This window comes from Haliotis asinina, chromosome 15 (assembly GCF_037392515.1).
Source record: "Haliotis asinina isolate JCU_RB_2024 chromosome 15, JCU_Hal_asi_v2, whole genome shotgun sequence".
In the NCBI taxonomy this organism is placed as follows: domain Eukaryota; kingdom Metazoa; phylum Mollusca; class Gastropoda; order Lepetellida; family Haliotidae; genus Haliotis; species Haliotis asinina.
The window spans coordinates 10,718,093-10,737,620 of record NC_090294.1 but is presented as its reverse complement, the minus strand read 5'-3'; the positions used below and the strand labels follow the sequence as shown (position 1 = coordinate 10,737,620).

At 40.2% G+C, this 19,528-nt stretch overlaps 1 protein-coding gene across 1 annotated transcript; it reads right to left on the bottom strand.

Annotated features, from left to right (window-relative positions):
- Positions 1-1,100: 1,100 nt before the first annotated feature.
- On the bottom strand, positions 1,101-17,335 carry LOC137266285 (uncharacterized). Its single transcript, XM_067801773.1, has 21 exons — positions 17,252-17,335; positions 16,633-16,794; positions 16,226-16,342; positions 15,366-15,416; positions 14,999-15,121; positions 14,657-14,763; positions 14,020-14,101; positions 12,730-12,813; positions 12,433-12,521; positions 10,431-10,540; positions 8,914-8,979; positions 7,977-8,083; positions 7,245-7,406; positions 5,468-5,584; positions 4,484-4,534; positions 3,898-4,020; positions 3,509-3,615; positions 2,795-2,876; positions 2,085-2,168; positions 1,765-1,853; positions 1,101-1,275 (listed from the first exon to the last, which is right to left on the bottom strand). The coding sequence occupies exons 1-21, from the start codon at positions 17,333-17,335 to the stop codon at positions 1,239-1,241; spliced, it is 2,034 nt and encodes a 677-aa protein (XP_067657874.1). The 3' UTR covers positions 1,101-1,238.
- Between the last annotated feature and the right edge of the window lie 2,193 nt (positions 17,336-19,528).

The following is a 19,528-nucleotide window of genomic DNA, read 5'->3' as shown; positions in this document are numbered from 1 at the left end:
TCTGTATATTGGCATATAGAAACTGGTGAAGTAAGATGAAGATGTTAAGATGGGGAATACAGTCATCGGTCACTCTCTATCTGAGGGTTTACCTCTCACTGCTTCCTTCGTTTTGCGAAATCAGTTGAAATTATTTCCACGTGACTGGAATGGTGACTGCTGGTGACAGCATTACTTTTCTATTGGTATGAAAACCTGCATGTTTACTTCCAGGTAATACTTACTTTCCAGATAAATACAACGAATGTCTGGTGACCGGGCAATGACACAATCCCACTCCCAATAACAAAAAGACCAGTGTTTGACGTAACAGTGTTTTAAAACAGAAAGCTATGGGAACAAAGCCATAACTTTCCATATGTTACCAACTTGATATAACTTGATATAAAATACCTGAAAAATGTTCATTTTTATAATATATATATAACAACAACAGCAGCAGTTTGATAACAAGACCCATTACAGATAGGTTCAGTGACTGAAACGAGATATTGTATCAACTGAGATACACACCGTTATTGAAACCATTGTTTCAGTTTCCATATCATTCCTTGCAACATATGCATGTACTTGTGCGAAGGTCTGGTATCCTGATTACACAACGTTACCATGTGAGAGGTGTTGTTTGATAGCTATTATACTCAAGTAGCATAGATAGATGCTCATGACGACAATCACTGGATGGTATGGTTCACAACCCGCTGGAATATTGCTGTGTGTGACTATAAGCGACAACAAACAACTACATGTGCTACCACTGCTACAACAACTTCTGCTGTGCATCTTTCATATGTATGTTTCATAACCCATGCTTGTCGTAAGAGACGACTGACGGGATCCGGTTGTCAAGCTCGATGACTTGGTTGACACATGTTATTGGTTCCCATTTGCGGAGATCGATGCTTATGATGTTGCCCGCTGCATTGTCTGATCTAGGCTCGATTATTTACAGGTCGTCGCCATATAGATGGAATATTGTTTAGTGCGGCGAAAAACTAAAGTCACTCACTCACAAATCGATACATTGTTGTAAATGAATCGGCGTGTACTTGATTGTCACTTACGCGTTATATCATTATGACGTATTCGTATTCGACACATTACGTATTCGTAATTTTATTCAACATGTGTTTGTTTCACATTGTAAACGATCACACAAATATCAAGTACAACGGTTGTAGACAATACTCCGACCTTTGCCGATTGTGTGACAGTGTGATACTCTGCGCTGTGCAATCTCACCTCTCAAAGGGATAGTGAGGATGATCTTTCCATCTGAAACACAGGAATGTTGAATGGACTGGAGAATGCAACGTTCAAGGCGGCTTATGATATCATGAGCCTATATTGTGAAAACGTGAAACTACTGGTTTGGGAGGAATTATCAGTATGGTGCTGTATCGCTGTTATTTGAGCAGCTTGGTGGCATCACCTTCTGAAGTGTCTGCCGGAATTCTCCCGTCAGATTTGCCTCCCTTGGGCACGCAGTTCGTTGTACCATATCCGTGAGACCTGCACTACCAAGGCATGTATTAACCTCAACAGCGTGACATACTGTTTCGAGTAGCTTTAAACCAAACCCAGTCCCTCTGTGACGTGAATATGAGTCAGTTTTAGTTTTTGCCTTTTGTAGTAATATTCCAGCAATATCACGGCGATTATCACCAGAGATTCGCTTCAGACATTGTGCCTGCAAAGAAAGTAACGATTAATCTTAACAAGGCAATTCTCATATGAACATCGCCTGTTTCTATTTGAGCTTACGTGTTGTACTTGTGAACGTTGATTCTGTAGCCTCTGTCCAGAGCTAGCATTGCCTTCATATCTTCCTCATCGAGCGTGAAATCAAATATCTGAAACAAGTAAAACTGACATGTCAAACGGGCACGGAAAATACGCTTTCATTGTAAATGTATTGGACGAATCATTTCGATGGAATTACAGGGAATATCACTGGCCTTCTTTCAGTGTCGGAAAGAAATCATAATATGTTTAGTTGTGTGTCGCTTGCGTTGCCTTGCGAGCATCAAGTTCACGGCAGTTATACAACACATGTTGTTACACATCTCAAAGGAAACACTCACATCCATGTTCTGGGCCAGACGAGATGGATTCGTACTTTTGGGAACCAAAGCAAAACCTCTCTGTATGCCCCATCTGAGGATCACCTGGTGCACAGGAGACAACCTTATGTTAGACGTATCTATCACATCGTAAATAACCTCCATCACACTGTAAATAACATATGTTAGGATTTGTACTGCATCGTAAATGTCGTCTGTCAGGAGGAGTCTGACATCGTAAGTGTCATCTGTTAAAGGAAGTCTCACATCGTTCATAACATCTGCTAGGACTTGTATGACATCATAAATAACATCTCTTAGAACTGGTATCACATTTGTTATGAGCAGGCTCATATCGTAAATAACATACATTAGAACCTGTATCACATTGTAAATAAGATATTGCTAGAACTAGACTCACATTGTGAATAACATTTGTTAGGAGCAGTCTTTCATCGTAAATGACGCAACGTATTTAGATTCGCCCTTTGAAGTATACATGGATACACCTGCCTTTTGTGCCCGTTTTTCACCCAATCTGCTATGTGTATCATTGAATTACACTGAACTAAAGCATTAGAACTATTAGTAAGACATCATCAACTTCTGGCATTACTGAGACTTGAAACCTCTCACTGACCAGCCCGCAGAAGTTACTTTCCCAAACTATGATATAATTAAGATTTAAGAATACATGACTCTTTAGCATATTGTTTATATAACAGTACTACCTGAGCTGAAGATTTGTTGTATTTCCTTCCGATTTTGAGAATGGTCGGGTCTTCCAGAGTCTTTGGAGCATCCTTGGTTATGCTGAAATATATAGGTATCATGTGCTATCCAGCGCTGATGTGGTGTAACAAATAATCGTCTTGTTGTCTGAAATGGACATTACTTAACTGTTCTGTGGCAAAAGTGGAAGCGCTCGTAAAACATAGTATACCTATAGATGAGGGCTTCTTCAAAGTCAAGTCTTATCAACTTGCCCCGTGAGTTGGGATACCCATCCAAAAGCACAGACTTTTTTCCAACACTGATAAGAACGGAGCATGTGCCTAGCTTCAGGTTTTGCGACTGAAAACTACTGGAACTTTATTATACTCAGCTGGAGCCTTTCATATGCAATTGTGTACAAACATATTGCTGCAGCCATATATTGTTGTAACTGCAAAGCCAATTAAGTGCTTGTCAATATGAATTCTTAACTATTTATTGATAGGACATAGTTCCCACGTCTAGGTTTACCAGCATCTCAACGTCTAAAACCTTACTGATGCATGTGTGGTAGTAAATGTGTTTCCGCGGTTCTCCTCAATATCCCAGTTCATCTCAAACTGGGAGGCACCAGGTAAAACCTCCCTGCTCAATTTGTGGTAGTCAGAGTGTTTCCAAGGTTCGCCAGAAGTGTTTTGCAACAGTCATATAGGAGAATATAACTCACTTACTAGCTCTGTCCCGGTGCCCCGAATGAAGCAAAGGCAGTGGTTGAGATGCCGTTCTTGAGTGAGAACTGAAGAAGTTCCTCCTGCGCCAGATATGGAGATATCTCCACCTGAAACCAACAACGTTCTGAGCACTATGTTTGGTTTAATTACATAGTTCGGTTTTTATGACGCTTGTGACAGCATTACACATTTACTACCACCTGTGAAGATCCAAGTGAGAACTGATAGAGTCATCTACGCCTGGAAGTGATTTAGCTAGCAAGGTTTTCAGGACGCAATGGACTGTGTTTCACTTGTTGCCTCGGGAAAATGAATCCTGAAGTAGCGCAAGGTATTTCACTGGCATATCAAGCGAGGGTCGATGACGTCATATAACAGCGATTAATAACCTGGTTATTCGCAGGCTTGTACTTGAGACCGTCCATTCCCAGAATCCTCTCCAGCTGTTGTTTATTGAAGTTGGAGACGCCGATAGACCTGACAAGACCTTTGTCCACGAGCTTCTCCATGGCCTGGAGAGGAGGAGAGTAATACGTAGGAGACTTTATACAGAAATTCCTTAAACACAGTTCCCCAATGCCAATATCTGTGCCAGAATTCATTATTGTACTTGACATTGGGAGCTGTCTTGTTTACTTAACACATGAGGTATTTTATACGTCTGTTCTCAATACTGCTTTCAATGCAATGCAATGATCTGTGTCGACCTTATCTAACTTATCATCAAAGTCTTTACAAGGCCAGTAAATAGTTAAAACTACATTAACACCTGAACAGCTGCAAAAAAAACCGATGAAATTGTGCATTGTTCAGCAGTGACGACGTTTGGGCAGAAATACTCTTCGAAGCAGTTCATTGATTTTTTCATTTTAAATTTCTAAGGATATCATATGTTTTTCATTTTTTTTAACTCATAGCGTAAATTTGCAATGTACGCATCACCCTACCGGCTTCTTGAAGGAGTTAGCTACTTACTCTCCACGTGTCCAGGTAGTCCGTCATGGTCGGCTTCGTCATCTCCTCGTCCTAAGGAAACACAGACATGAACAGATAATGCGAACTGAAACAACAAACCATAACACAAAAAATGACAATGGCTATTTCTATAGGCGTCGGCGTCCACCCACTAGTACCTTCTCGTGTTTATGGAATGTACAACTCATTCATAACTTTGAACTGGCGTGTCTTCAGTTTGTTCTTGGAAGAGTGAGTGAGCGAGTTAAGTTTCACGCTGCACTCAGCAATATTCAAGCTATATGGCGGCGGTCTGTAAATAATCGAGTATGGACCAGACAATCCAGTAACCAGCAGCATGAACATCGATCTGCGCAATTCGGAACCGATGATAAGCATGTCATTTTAACAGGTCTCTCAAACTGAGTTGACAATGAAAGAATACTCTTTCGTAGGACCCGACGAGACATCTCCACGTGCTATAGGTTCAACTGTCGATGTTATTATCCAGCTAATAGAATCTCTATTTTATAATCATTCAACGTCATCTTATTTATTCACACATGACTTAATTGCATGCTTTCAATTAGTTGAAAAGTGGTGGATGTAGAATCACCTCTGAATTTATTCATCAATTCAAAGCTGTCTCCGAAGGAGAACTTTGGTGTTTCAAACTTGTTGGTAAAATGAAACATGAGTTCCGTAACCACATAACACATATCCACCATTAACTTGATAACGGGTATAATTTGTTCCTTTTGAAATCTATGTTCAAGACTGTACTTCCCCTTGCCCTGCAGTATACACTTCAAAACAACACCGAGATGTCATATTTAATGAGAACAAGTAGTATTTGCATCTATTCATACAGCAACTCGGAAACAACTCTGAACTACTTCGGTGCAAACTTTATGTCCACATTTCATATAAGGGACACTTCAGAACGTCAGTCCTGACTACTACAGCCTTGGTGGAAAATAACTAAAGACAGACTTCTTGACTCACAGTAAAAGCAATAGGAAAGTGTATTAGATACAGATCAATATAATCCATGTCTAGGGCCTTCAGTGACATCCGACACGCTGGCTCCACCTGATCTGGTTCGTGACAGTGGACCCACATCTGCAACGATAACAGGTATGAACGGTAAGTTACATTCAACGCTTTTGCGAAAGTGTATTGTCATTATGGCGCTGTGTGTTTGATAAAAACTGACGGCCAAAAGACTGTACTTTAATGTAGTATATAAACTTCAAAAGATAGACACAGTCTTGTCTACGGTAAATGTGAAATTTAGTAAATCCAGTATAGGGGTATTATAACAGGTGGAAAACCAGCAGCTGGAGAAAAATCGTTTTAAATAGGTAGTAGACTATCAGTTGTGAATAGATACAAATATCTTGTAGTTTGATTTACTCCACCTTTATCATGGAAATATGCTTTTGGCTAACGTCTTATAAATCAAAGAGGGCTTTGAGTATTATTGTACGTGTTAAAACTATAACGTTTTACAAAGTGAGTGAGTTTAGTTTTTACGCCGCTTTTAGCAATATTCCAGCAATATCACGGCGGGGGACCCCAGAAAATGGGCACGTTTTACAGAAAATATGTTTCCATATTAATATATATAATATCGTAAGTCTTTGCTATGAATGTGAAATATATACATAATATTAAATATTTACACATTTTGTATTAGGCGTCGGGACATTAATCTTTACCCGAAGACACAATTCAAAGGGTAAGTTAAACATTGGTATAAAATCGTAAGAATGACAGAACATATATGGTAAAAAGAGTTACGTTATGTTGTTACTATACGATAGTGACGATAGATGGTGCTGGGTAACGAATGTTTCATGTAAAGATTTATGGTAGTGTTGTTAACCGAAGCAGTAGAACAGATTTTCGTCTTTCACAGTTTGGGCAAAGGTTGAAAGATATAACAAATAGATAATAACATAATCATCCGCTATTGATAGTATGTCCAAATAACAGAAATAAAATATTTTTAAAGTGTCTCTGAACTTATGAAAGTATTTCGTTTTTATACATTTAGAAGCATGATGGCAGTCTATAAAGGACATGGGACAGAGGTGACTAACGGGACCGGGTGGTCATGCTTGCTGATTTAGTTGACGCATGTCATCGGTTCCCGATTGCGCATATCGATGGTCATGCTGTTCAACACTGGATTGTCTGGTCCAGACTCGATTATTTACCGCCGCCATATAGCTGGAGTATTGCTGAGTAACTCACTACATTAACTTGAACTCACTCACTGACGTGGTCTGGCAAACCACTGATTACTCACAACACGAAACAACACATACGTCTGGTTGGTTTTTAAACCTCGTTAATTATAATTAATACGCCCTTGGTATGTTGCTAACATTGAAGACATATGTACTCAGTAGTGGAGAATATACGAAGCACATAGTGGACCCTTATTATTCCAGATTCGGTTATACCGCAAACAAATTGTGAGTGAGTTTGGTTTTATGTCTGCAATGTCAGGTAGGGCGAGACCAGACATGGGCTTCATATATCATATCAATGTGGGGAATAGAACCCGGGTCTTCATTGTGGCTAGCGAACGCCTTAACCACTAGACTATCCCACCGTCCCGAAACCAATTCTGATCTCAGAAACATACCAAGAGATATAGAATGTACTCCCATGTTTTCTTAATGGTAAAATTAATCCTTATAACGATGTACCACGGTGTTGTATGGTGAGAACTGTCTACATGACAATAGTGTTATCAAGCCAGCCTTCATACCTTCGTCACAATGAAAAGCTCTTCCCTCTTTACTTTCCCTTCTTTTATGAGTTCTTTAACAGCGACCCCGATTTCCGGTTCCGTTTGATACAGCCAGGCGGTGTCAATATGCCGATATCCAATCTCTATGGCAGCCTTCACGGCATCACCAACCTCGTTTTGCTGTTGGAGAAAACAGAATTGATAATCTTCATCGTACATGTTTTGGGGCTTTGGAATATTACCACGCTTTGTTTTGTCATTATGCGTGGTGTCTAATTCCAGATTCCTCAAATTATGACCCTTGGTCTCTCAGAATCATAGCCGGGTTCATGGGCTTTGATCGAAATGGTAGATGACTCGGCCTCAATCGCCTCCACCATAATAAAGCGTTTAATCTCACACGAACATTCATTGTTCCACTGACTGATAAATCTGAATATTTCTGGGTTAGTAGGATCCTTATCCAAATTTGAGTAGCATAGAGTGACATGCAATCAATATCTTGTTGGAAGTCTACTGTCAACATCTACCCAGAGGTGTTCAGTCAACATGAAACTGAAGGTGAACAGTCAAAGTCTATCTGGACGTTTATAGTTAATATGAAACTGCATGTGTTCAGTCAACGTCAGATTGCCAGATTATGAGGTCTGCACCCCAACCACAATGAATGCAATACTAACTTACGACTTTTAAATCTACCTATACTTGATATAAATGAACGGGTAATACACAAAAGGTTCAACAACCCACCCGGAAACTGTTGAAGGTCCCTATTCCAAGCATCGGCATGTCATAACCGCTGTTCAGACGTATTGATGGTACTTTGTCGGCCATCGTGACAAAAGCTTTCGCAGCACCTTGACAAAAATATAACGAAAAGCATCAAAATTTATTAATGAATAATTAAAGATGAGAAAATCATTAGCAATATCGCGCTGCATCTACAGTGGGTACTGGTACACGCTATCGTATAAAACAGAAAATCGTATGCAACTCACAAACACAGATGTAAGGCCTTGCCAACTAGCGTTCTGCATAAACGCACTAAACAAGTTCACCCCGACAACACCGGTTCTAAAGAAAAACGCTTGGGTAAATATGCAAAGGCCTTTGAGCGGACTCACAATGACTTGCATTTCTTCTGTTATCGCCAAGACGATGCATACATGAGAATCAGGCTTTTGCGATGAGCTAAGAAAAGGATGAGAGGGAGACTTAAAGTTTTGGGGAATACCTTATGACATTTGACATTCACTGTATTTGAATTCATTGCGACGATTGTGAACCAAGGTCGAACGGGGTATATATACGCGGTAAAGGTATTTGAGTCAGTCCTTGGTCTCCTTGCATGTGCAGTCTGACAAAGTCTATTTGAAATAATGTTTTCTTCAACAACAATTTGGCTAAGGTTTTAGAGTTTTCGCACGCAGTTAGGACGTGAAAATGGTACAGAGTGGCAATAAAAAGAAACGGAGGGAAAATATGGAACAACAACGTCACCGAAACCAAATATTTGTCGCGTGAACACTTATAAAACCAAGTAGAGCGAAGGGTACAGTGCATCATATTATATAAGATTATTTGTGATCAGTTGTACACAAATCGAGTCTTAGACATGTCTTATAACACACAGCATGCAATGCAGGTCGTTAATTACAAAATGTCGAGATGACATCACCGTACGTACATGATCCTATATAAGGAATGCATCTCTGTTTACCAGACGGGTGTTTATCAATGAACACGCCATTAATATATGTACACCGGTTACACAGGCGCATTTCGCATTAAGGACACACGTGACTTTTCGCGTGACAGGTCGCGGAAGGTTATTTGAAGATTGTGTCAACAGTACTCGCTCATACATGACTGAGGTAAGAACCGCTGCTCGTATTGCTGTGATAAGACTAGTCTAACAACTGGTCTCTGTTCTGAACATACTTTACACAAAAGTAAATTCATTATATACATATATATATAAACCACCCACCTCTATAATATATAACCGGCCCCTCGATAAATAGTACCGAAACTACCGTCAGTTGTTTTCAGATGAATGTTGTATCTACTTTAACCCTTACGATGAATTTCAAGATTTAAACGCAGACCTTATATCTGCATATGTACGTCAGATATATGTCAGATATCTGCACCCAGCAATCAACACTGTGATATCATTAATATTTCTCGAAATGTTCAAACTACCGAAAACCTAAAACAATTTGCTTATGATACACGTACGTACGCACACACGCACACACGCACACACGCACACACGCACACACACACACACATACATACATACATACATATAGTATTCCCAGAAATTATTGAGAATCATGTTGCGTCATGTAACTCATTACGTTTATTACCTTCTGGCGTTTTACTTACATAAACATGTTAAAACATCATCCTTTTACAGTCTCAGTCTTGTTTTAGTACTTTGTTAGACCTCCTCGATCAGCAATGCATGCCTGAATACGCCTAGGCACACTACCCATCAAAGTTTGTAGGTAATCGTGTGACAGGGTATCCCAATATTGGACCACCTCGGCCTTCATATCTTCAATATTTCTCAGTTCGTTTTGGTTTATTCTGTCCTTCATGACTCCCCACACATTCTCAATTGGGTTTAGGTCTGGGCTGTAACTGGGCCAGTCTAAAACTTGAACATTTTCGCCCGACAACCACTGTTTTGTGTAGCGCGCAGTGTGTTTTGGGTCATTATCATGCTGGAAAATCCAATCATCTTCATACAATGTTTGTGCTGTCGGAAGAAGGTGACCATTTAGAATGTCAACGTATCTTTCTTTTGTCAAGTTTCCCGTGAAAACACACAATGGCGTCACCACGCGAGCCGATATGCCACCCCACATGTGAAACTTCGGGCTATGTTTTGGTCGCTGGTAGATAGGTTTGACAGTATCTTTGGTCCAAATTTTCACACAATTAGGAAAAAAGCAAAACAGAACTTTCATCAGAAAAGAAAACATTAACCCAATCTTGATTTTCATGAGCCCGACACCAGTTTAAACGTTTTTCCTTTTGTGCATCTTTCATCAACGGCGAGGGAATTCCACGTTTTTTCACCCAATTAAGTCTCTGTAATTCCTGTCTAACTGTTTCATTGCATACCTGAGGACTTCCTCTGCTAATCATTTCATTTCTGATGTTCTCAACACTTTTCAATTTGCCCCTACTCACAATCTGCCCAAGTCTTCGGCGATCCACAACACTGAATTTCCTTGGCCGACTTGCCCCTGCTTTGTGCTCTATCCCGGTTCCTGTTTGAATATTCTTCAAAGTTCTGTATACTGTAGACAGAGGAATACCATGTCTACAAGCTAACACTTTAGCATCAGCCTCACCCCTTTCAAAGTCATCTAGAATGAGCTTTCTTTTCTCTCTTGCTGTAAATTCTGCCATGTCAACACAGGAAGCCGTCTGCTCAGACAAGGGAGATTACTCTTGGCGTAATGAGCTGCCTTCTAAGCCTTCAAGAGTTGTCTCCCTTATTTAGTATGCTTAGTGCATAGTGAAAGCCCTTTTTCCAATCTTAGCATCATTAGAAAAAAAACAAAGATTTTCTCAATAATTTCTGGGAACACTGTACATACGCTACTACGTAGTGTGTTTGAGTGTATGCTATATTTCCATGGAAGGATCTTGAAATGACACTGACATAACTTTAGTGCAAGAGGTAAATGCAACGATACAAACTACGACGTCAGAAATGACCACACAAGACCGATGAGTGATTAATGACTTGTAGTAGTATTTCAGATAGGCTTAGTCATATGTATATAATATATAAGTCATACAGAAGTTGAAATGTGTGACAGCAGACCCTAGAAAAAAAACTAGTGCAGGGATGAATGTCGACTTCATGATTTTTTATGGAATGTTACGTCTGTCGTCATTTGTTAATCTACACCTTTTTTTAAACTGGCAGGACAGTTCTGCGTTTCTAATCTGCAAATTTGTCGGAATCTTCCTTTGTCGTGGAAGATCAAGAGATAATTCTGTGTATCCAAACAGATAATTTCAAACCGATTCAGCTTTTAAAAAGCGTTCCTTGAAGAAACCTTTCAAACAGTCGTGTATATCATGGTCATGTAAACAGTCAGGCTCTGCAAACTAGGTATTACTTCAGTCTGCACTCAGCATGTTAAAGCGATAACTTGAATTAGAATATACAAAATACGTGGTACTTTATACATTTTTATTTGCATCTTATATGTATACTGAACAGCAAAAGTGAGCGTTCATGTTATGTCTTCTATTTAAAAACTACACAAAAAAACAGAGTTCCTTTTGCTGGTCAGTAATTTGAATATATACCAGTACGCTAAAACTTTAAACACTGATTATATTTACGGGCATGGTGATCCAGGTGAATGAATTGTTGTGCACTTGATTGTCATGCATCTTTTCTATTAACACAATAGCATTAAGGCGTATTTGTATCTGACACACCTACAATAATGTAAACCGCATGTTTGTTTCTTATTGAAGACGACAATTCAAGTATCAGGGTCAGCTTTTGCAGACCGTCCGTGTCTTTCCTACTGTATGACCTTCTCTGCCCAGCAAGCTCACTTCTCATACGGATAAAAGGGATGATCTTTCCATCTGGAAAACATGAAAGATGACAGCTGACGGGAATAATATGCGGTAAACCGACCTATGACACATGTTGCGTTACGTGAAACGATTGATGCAGGAAAATATCATTGTGGTGAACATCACTTATATGGGGATCGATTAAGTCGTCGGGCCGTCTCTTGAAAAAGCGGTGGGTTTCACGAAAATGGGGAACGTCCGAGACCTACATTAATAAGGTTGGCACTAAGCCCAACCTCATACACCGTGGAATAAATGTAATACTGTTTAAAGCAGCGATAATCCAAACTCTATCACTCACAGTAGTGTGTATGGGTGAGGGAGCAATAGTATAGATATAACTACTAGTATATCGCGACAGCAATCAAATTTTGTCCAGCCACAACTGTGTATTTCTAGTCCATCATTGTAATACAAAAATAATATATATATTTTCAGGATGAATTGAATGTATCTTCCTCACACTTTTTAAATGGTCCCGACAGGAAAATAGTACAAAACAAAATGTCAGTCATATCGAGACAATCCCCATATATATGTAGTATTTTGATTACCCTTGCATACATGAATAGTTGTTACTTACTCGATAAAATTGGGAAGGTTGACCCTGTAGCCTCTGTCTAGAGCTAGCATTGCCTTCATGTCCTCCTCACTGAGTTTGAAATCAAATACCTGTAACAAGCAGATTTGATACGTTAAACCAACATGCAAAATCGGCTTCACGTGTCATCTTAGATATACTCAGTGAATTCTCTTGCATTCATTCATTCACACACAAAAAAGAAACCATTTAGGTGTCTTTAGCTTGTGTTCTCTTGCGAATATCAAATTCACGACACGTATTCCTTGCTGAAATGTTAGAAAGATCACGAACACTCACATCCATGTTTTGGGCAAGGCGAGATGGATTCGTACTCTTGGGAATTACAGCATAGCCTCTCTGTATGCTCCATCGGAGTATCACCTGGTGCAAAAGACAAAAGTCATAAGTCATAACAAAATATATCCGTCGAAAAATAAGCATCATGAGTCCATGTGTAACTCTTGGGCATATTATACCCCACTTCGCAGGGCTACGACACGGAAGGATCTTCGTTAACGCTCGCGGAATGTGATAACAAAATCAGGAGTACCCTTCGCTCACAGAAGGAAGGACGGAATACATGTGGAACAACTGCTTTCATGGACGTAAAGTGGCACGGAAAAAGGTGAAATGACCATGCAGTGAGTGGGGACTACTTGGGGAATACTCGGAAGGACTATAGACCATTTGTGGAAGACTTCCAGTGTGCAAGAGTGGCACTTCTCCCCGGCCACTGCATTGGTAATTAAGTGTATGCATCTCCACATCAAATGAGGATTACTGTGAAGACAAATTGCTTGTTGTAGACGATGTGGATGCTTCGTCCTCTGTTGTGATGTCTCGTTGCAATTCATTGTACTCATGTAGCAGCAGCGGGTGAAGCAGCTCCAACTTATCCAACTTCTCAGGAGGCTTTTCCATGTGGAGTTCCAAGTTTTCCATGTTTTCAGTAGGCATTTCAGTGGTGGAATGAGTTTCCGTGATCAGAACAACGTTTTGTATAGATGGACTCAGGCGAAAATCCTTTGATCTTTCGGAGAGTTCTTCCCCATCACTTGGATTAGTACCGGAACCTAAAGTACCCCTTCCTGGCATGTTCTGCAGATTCCATGTGTGTTTCGCACATTATCCAATGTTTTCCGTTGTAAACCGTGCGCTTTACCAGATCTTCAGCAGTTTCTCGGTATAATTTTCCGCCACTAAACTTAACCCAGGTTATGCTGTCTTTTTGTCGTATGCGTTCCAAAGAATCCGTAAATATCCCGAAGGAGTATCTACAGTCGTACCCCGTTTATCCGGACGTTCAGGTTTCACTTGAAAATCGTCCGGATAGCGAGACGTGCGGTTAACTGGATCAAACAAGCAAATCGTGAAAATTAAGAGAAAGCAAAAATGATTTTCATGTACGCACATCAATAAATCAACGGTCAATAGTAATGACAGTGAATTATCATAACATATAAGTGTACCGATAACACATGGAAGGCGGTACCTTTCCGCGCAGAAATGCCGAAGCTGGTCCTTAGACTTCATTGAGCGCATGTCCGCAAACGTTAATGAAATGGGGGTATAACAGATAGAGGATACCTGAGCTGAAGATTTGTTGTATTTCTTTCCAATTTGGACGATGGTCCGGTCTTCTAGGGGTTTGGGAGCATCCTCGTATACACTGAAAGATATGTATGTACGCGTCATCAGTGATCTCTCCAGTGGATTTTAGATGTAGGAAATATTTCTGTTGTTGTATGCAATCGACATTATTTAACTACTATTTGGAGTTAGTACCTATCGACTGTTTTTGTTATGTTTTGGAATACATATTGGCGTTTTGTTGAGGCAGGAAATTGAAGCGTTCGTAAAGGAGAGTCTGTCCATAAATAAGCAAGATAAGAAGATCGACTTAATGCCGACTCGTAGTTTCCTTGATTCAAGGATGAAGGCTATGACACATACCGGTGCCATGTATGTACATGTATCTACATGCCGCATATCTACCTAATATACTGTTACTGTAAGGCAAATTCAGTGGGTGTCAATATGACTTGTTAACTATTTGTTTACCTTGTACACGATATTCACACATTTAACTTCTCATGAAACGTACATCTCAAGTTGAGAATCAACACGTAATGCCTCCCTGCTCAATTTATGTTTGTCAGAGTGTTTCCGAGGTTAGGCAAAAATGTTTTGTGTCACTGATACAGAACGATAAAACTCAACTCACTAGCTCTGTCCCGGTGCACCGAATGGAGCAAAAGCAGTAGTTGAGATGCCGTTCTTGAGAGAGAACTGCAGAAGTTCTTCCTGGGTCAGATACGGGGATACCTCTACCTGAAACAAACACCCTTCTGAACACTAAGCCAGGTCGTTGAGTAGGTGAGTTTGCCGGGTATTGACGATGACTTCAACTGTATTACACTATCTTACCATACACGGAGTGAGTGTCTAGGGGTAGGTGGTGCTGGTTTCAAAATTAATGTTTACCATTTTGGTGAATCACAAGCGCTCGGGACATATTAGATACGGGGTAGAGTCAATGAGTCAATTTTCATCGAATAATATCTACCTGGTTGTTCGCAGGCTTGTACTTAAGACCGTCCATGTTGAGAATCCTCTCCAGCTGTTGTTTATTGAAGTTGGAGACGCCGATAGACCTGACAAGACCTTTGTCCACGAGCTTCTCCATGGCCTGTAAGGAACGAGATTGGTAGTTCATATGTAGAGATTCATTATTTTACTAAGTATGTGGATTTCACTAGTATTCGCACCATGTCATCCGATGCATTAATCTTTACCGAAGGCTTGTGTGGACAAAAACATTTTTCTGTATTTGTAACGATTTAGATTAATGCTGTTTCACCCATCGCCCGATTTTGCTTTCAACAAATGGTTTAGTGGTTCCTTTCAGGGGAGTAAGACTGAAGGCTACCTACCCTCCAAGTGTCCAGGTAGTCCGTCATGGTAGGCATCGACATGCCATCGTCCTGGGAAAACACATTTGTTTTACACATACTCAAAGTGATAATGTAATTTGAAATAACAAGTATAAACAACAGTGGCTATTTCTTTAGGCGTCAATGCCCACCCACTAATGCATGCTCAAGGTATAATAGAACTATGTGCACGAAATGTTCAGGTAATTCATAACTTTAGCTTGTTCTTAGATGAGGAGAGGGCGGAAGAAGTTAATGTCAGGTTGGAAACTCTTCCTTCCAATGGACAAGAGAAGAGGAACTGAACGTAGATGCTGACACTGCCGAGAACGCTGGCTGAGAGTTCTGGATGATGCATACTTTGTGAGGAGAGACTAGAGATATTCTGGATAGACAGGTGAGACACCAGTGGTATGTGTCCATCTGTCTGTGTGTACTCTGCTTTACTCTCTATTCTCTAAAATATAGTATGACACTGATTAAATATATATATATATATATATATATATATATATATATATATATATATATATATATATATATATATATATATATATATATATATATATATATGTGTGTGTGTGTGTGTGTGTGTACACACACATTTGGGAACATGTAATATTTAATATGTACTGCTGTCTCAAGTACTGCTGTCTCAAGTATACTGACTAAATTATGTTCTCTTGATGCAGTGTTGAACTGCACATTGACTGCGCGAGTCCATCTTCGCATGAAGGTGAAAATATCTACATTTGGTCACATTTATGCTTCAGTAATTTGATATCAGACTTCAGGATGTCAGTCCTGATTGGTACAACCTCAGTGGTTAAATAACAGACGACAAATACTTCTTGACTCACAGCAAAAGCAATAGGAAAGTGTATTAGATACAGATCTATATAATCCGTGTCTAGGGCCTTCAGTGACATCCGACACGCTGGCTCAACCTGATCTGGTTCGTGACAGTGAACCCACATCTGCAATGATAACACGGGTGACTGGTAACATATATAGCTAGTCGTTCTAAATAATACGCCCACGGTATTGCCGTTTAATCTGAAGAGACGTGTTGTCAGTAGATACAGAATGTACGAACCATAAAGTGGAACCTTGTTAGTCCGGATTAGTTTAGTCTGGAAACCAACTGCAATCGGAAATACATACTGAAAGAAATATAATGTACATCCATGGTTTGTTAATCCTAAAATCTTATAAATAGGTTTCAGGGTGTTGTGCTTAGATGACAAACATGGTAGTGTTTTCCTACCTTGGTCACGATAAATAGGTCCTCTCTCCTAACTTGTCCTTCTTTTATCAGTTTCTTAATGGTGGCGCCGATTTCCGGTTCCGTTTGGTACATCCAGGCTGTGTCAATATGGCGGTATCCAATTTGTATTGCAGCCCTCACGGCATCACCAACCTCGTTTGGCTATTGAAGAAAATAGATTGATAATTTATCCATCTATCTATCCATCTCTCTCTCTATCTATCTATCTATCTATCTACATAGACAGATCTGTTACATGGAGGCCATGCAGAGTTGCGACCCTTTATCACGACAGGATCCGTGTGTTTGAATGCCAAGATTCCTCCGAAATGACACCTGAATGTAACCGGGTTTGCGGACTAAGTTTTCCACGAGCGCAACCTCATATAGCTGCCATATGGTGACAGCTGAGATTACCTTGAGGTCTGCAGTTAACATCTACGCACAGCTATACAGTCAACATCTAACTTGAGGTCTGCAGTCAACGTCTACCTAGACCTTAGGTCTAAAGTCAACACCGACCTGGAGATTGACAGGTCTTTAGGCCAGGACCACCACACAAGACTAACATTTTTAAAATCTAGTTACATTTTTGGATATGATAGATTCCACTACCAACCTTGAAACTGTTAAAGGTCCCCAAGCCCAGCATAGGCATGTCGTATCCGCTGTTCAGACGTATCGAAGGTACTTTGTCCGCCATCTTTAAAAAGGCCTTCAAGCTTCTTGCAAAATATATAACGAAAAACACCTAAATTGTTGAAAGAATAATTCATTCAACTGATGAAAGGGCAAGCCGTATCTCAGAAGGGTTGTGTTGTAAACATTAAAGAAGCCGTAAATCCATACCATTCTGTTATAAATATTCATATTTATAGACTTAAATGTAAGCAATATAACGGTACCAATACAAATACAATGGATAATAGTACTATATGTTTATACAGAAATCACATGTAACTCACTATCAGATTCAATGCCTTGTCAACGAGCCTTCTGTCGAACAGGGTCATCCAACAAGTTCCCCCGAACAACACCGGCTCTCATAATATAAAAAAGGCTTGGGTAAACACCCAGCGACTTTGTTAACGTACTCACAATGACTTGCATTTTTCTGTTATCTCTAAGTTGATTCAAACATGCATGTCAAACGTTCGCGTATAAGAAAAGCTGGGTGCATGAAAGGGATCACTTACAGGTTTGTGGACCAGTTACCGAACCGCTTTATTTCCTTCCACCGTGATGTTTGCTAACGACGGGGTTCAATAAAGCGGTAATCATCAGGTATTTCAGTTCCTCTCCCAATCCCAGCATGTGAAGTCTAAGTCAACATGTATTTGTCATTTGTCACGCTACCGCTGACAGGCGAAGGAGGATTATTTTAACATTGTGTCAACAGTGCTCGCACCATGACTGGAAAACTGCTGCATATGTGGTTAACAGATGATCTGCGAAAATCCAACATTCGCGGTGAGCCATAGATTTGTCAGGCACATAAATCCAAGGATACTCCGATGTATATTTTGTGTCAGTTGGGTCCCAACATGTAACATAGAGTAGGGGAGAGAACTGTGTCCGTTAGTACATCAAAATCTCTTCACCTGCCCAACCCTGCAATGAATTCCCAGTTACTAATCCTTCCATCAGTTTATTTTAACATGAACATATTTCTTACTTTACATTCATGGATTCATCTAGACGTTGAAGCGTTCAAACTAACCAGGCTTTCAGGAACAGAAATGGAAGGTCTTGGTTGACTTTGTAAACCTTTCTGTTGCTGTCGATATTATATAACAATCAGTTTTAAATGGCAACTGGTCATGCAAGATATGGATATCAATAATGTACGCAAAAACTTTTTCCGGACATTTCAGCGGTGTATCATTGCTGCCTGAGTTTTGATTTTGTAGAAGATGGTATTGTTTATACCACAACAGTGCTACGGCCTTTATGAGTGATCTCCGTCGGTGCCAGATGTCATCAGTCAAAACGAATAACGCTGTTCTCAGTTAATACTGTCCTGATGTTTCACACGTCTTCTGTGGGTATGAGTGGGTATATCGTCACAAGGACAACTGCCCATGACTAATCCATGTTGCTGTTACAGAGGAGATGTTTCTTGAGTGATGAGAAGGTATTGGTGAAGTGAAAACGCGGTGAAGTCAAGATGTAGAATCAAAACATCTCCTTCCTACAACGCAGGATATGCTTTGAGTATGTTCAGTAAGTGTATTAAACACTGAACCGTCACTCCCTTTTTGAAATTGGTAATCAGTTTGATTAAAAAAAATAAAATAACAATTGTTGGAAAGATCTCAAAAATGACATGTTTCATCATCAATACTTAAATTCGAATTTTAGCCAATTACAAGTGCGGTCTGAAGGTTACTAATGTGTATGACCTCCTTGAGCGTTGAGGATAGCGTTGCATCGTCTGTACATGGCGTGGATGAGACTGTAGATGGAGGCCTTAGGAACTTGCGCCCAGACTCGGTGATACGCCTGAGAGAGTTCAGGTGTTGTTGTCGGCCTTGGTCGCACATCATTGAGCTTCCTCTGAATTTCGTCCCACAAGTGTTCTATCGTATTTAAGTCTGGACTGGGGACAGGCCATTGAGGAGTTTACATGCCGTGTTCACGGAGAAAGTCGCTGGTCGGTGTGGCAGTATGGGCACGCACCTTGTCCTGTTGGAAGACGTGGTTTCCATGACGACAAAACTGGGGCACGACGAAGGGTCTCAGCGCTGGATCAATGTACTGGCCAGATGTTACACCATTTCCTCTACCAGGACCAATATTCTGGAACACCACAGGGCATGGTTCGTGGGAATAATAGCACCCCACACCATCATGCTCGGACCTCCCCACGAGTCTCTTTCCAGGACACAATCATCTG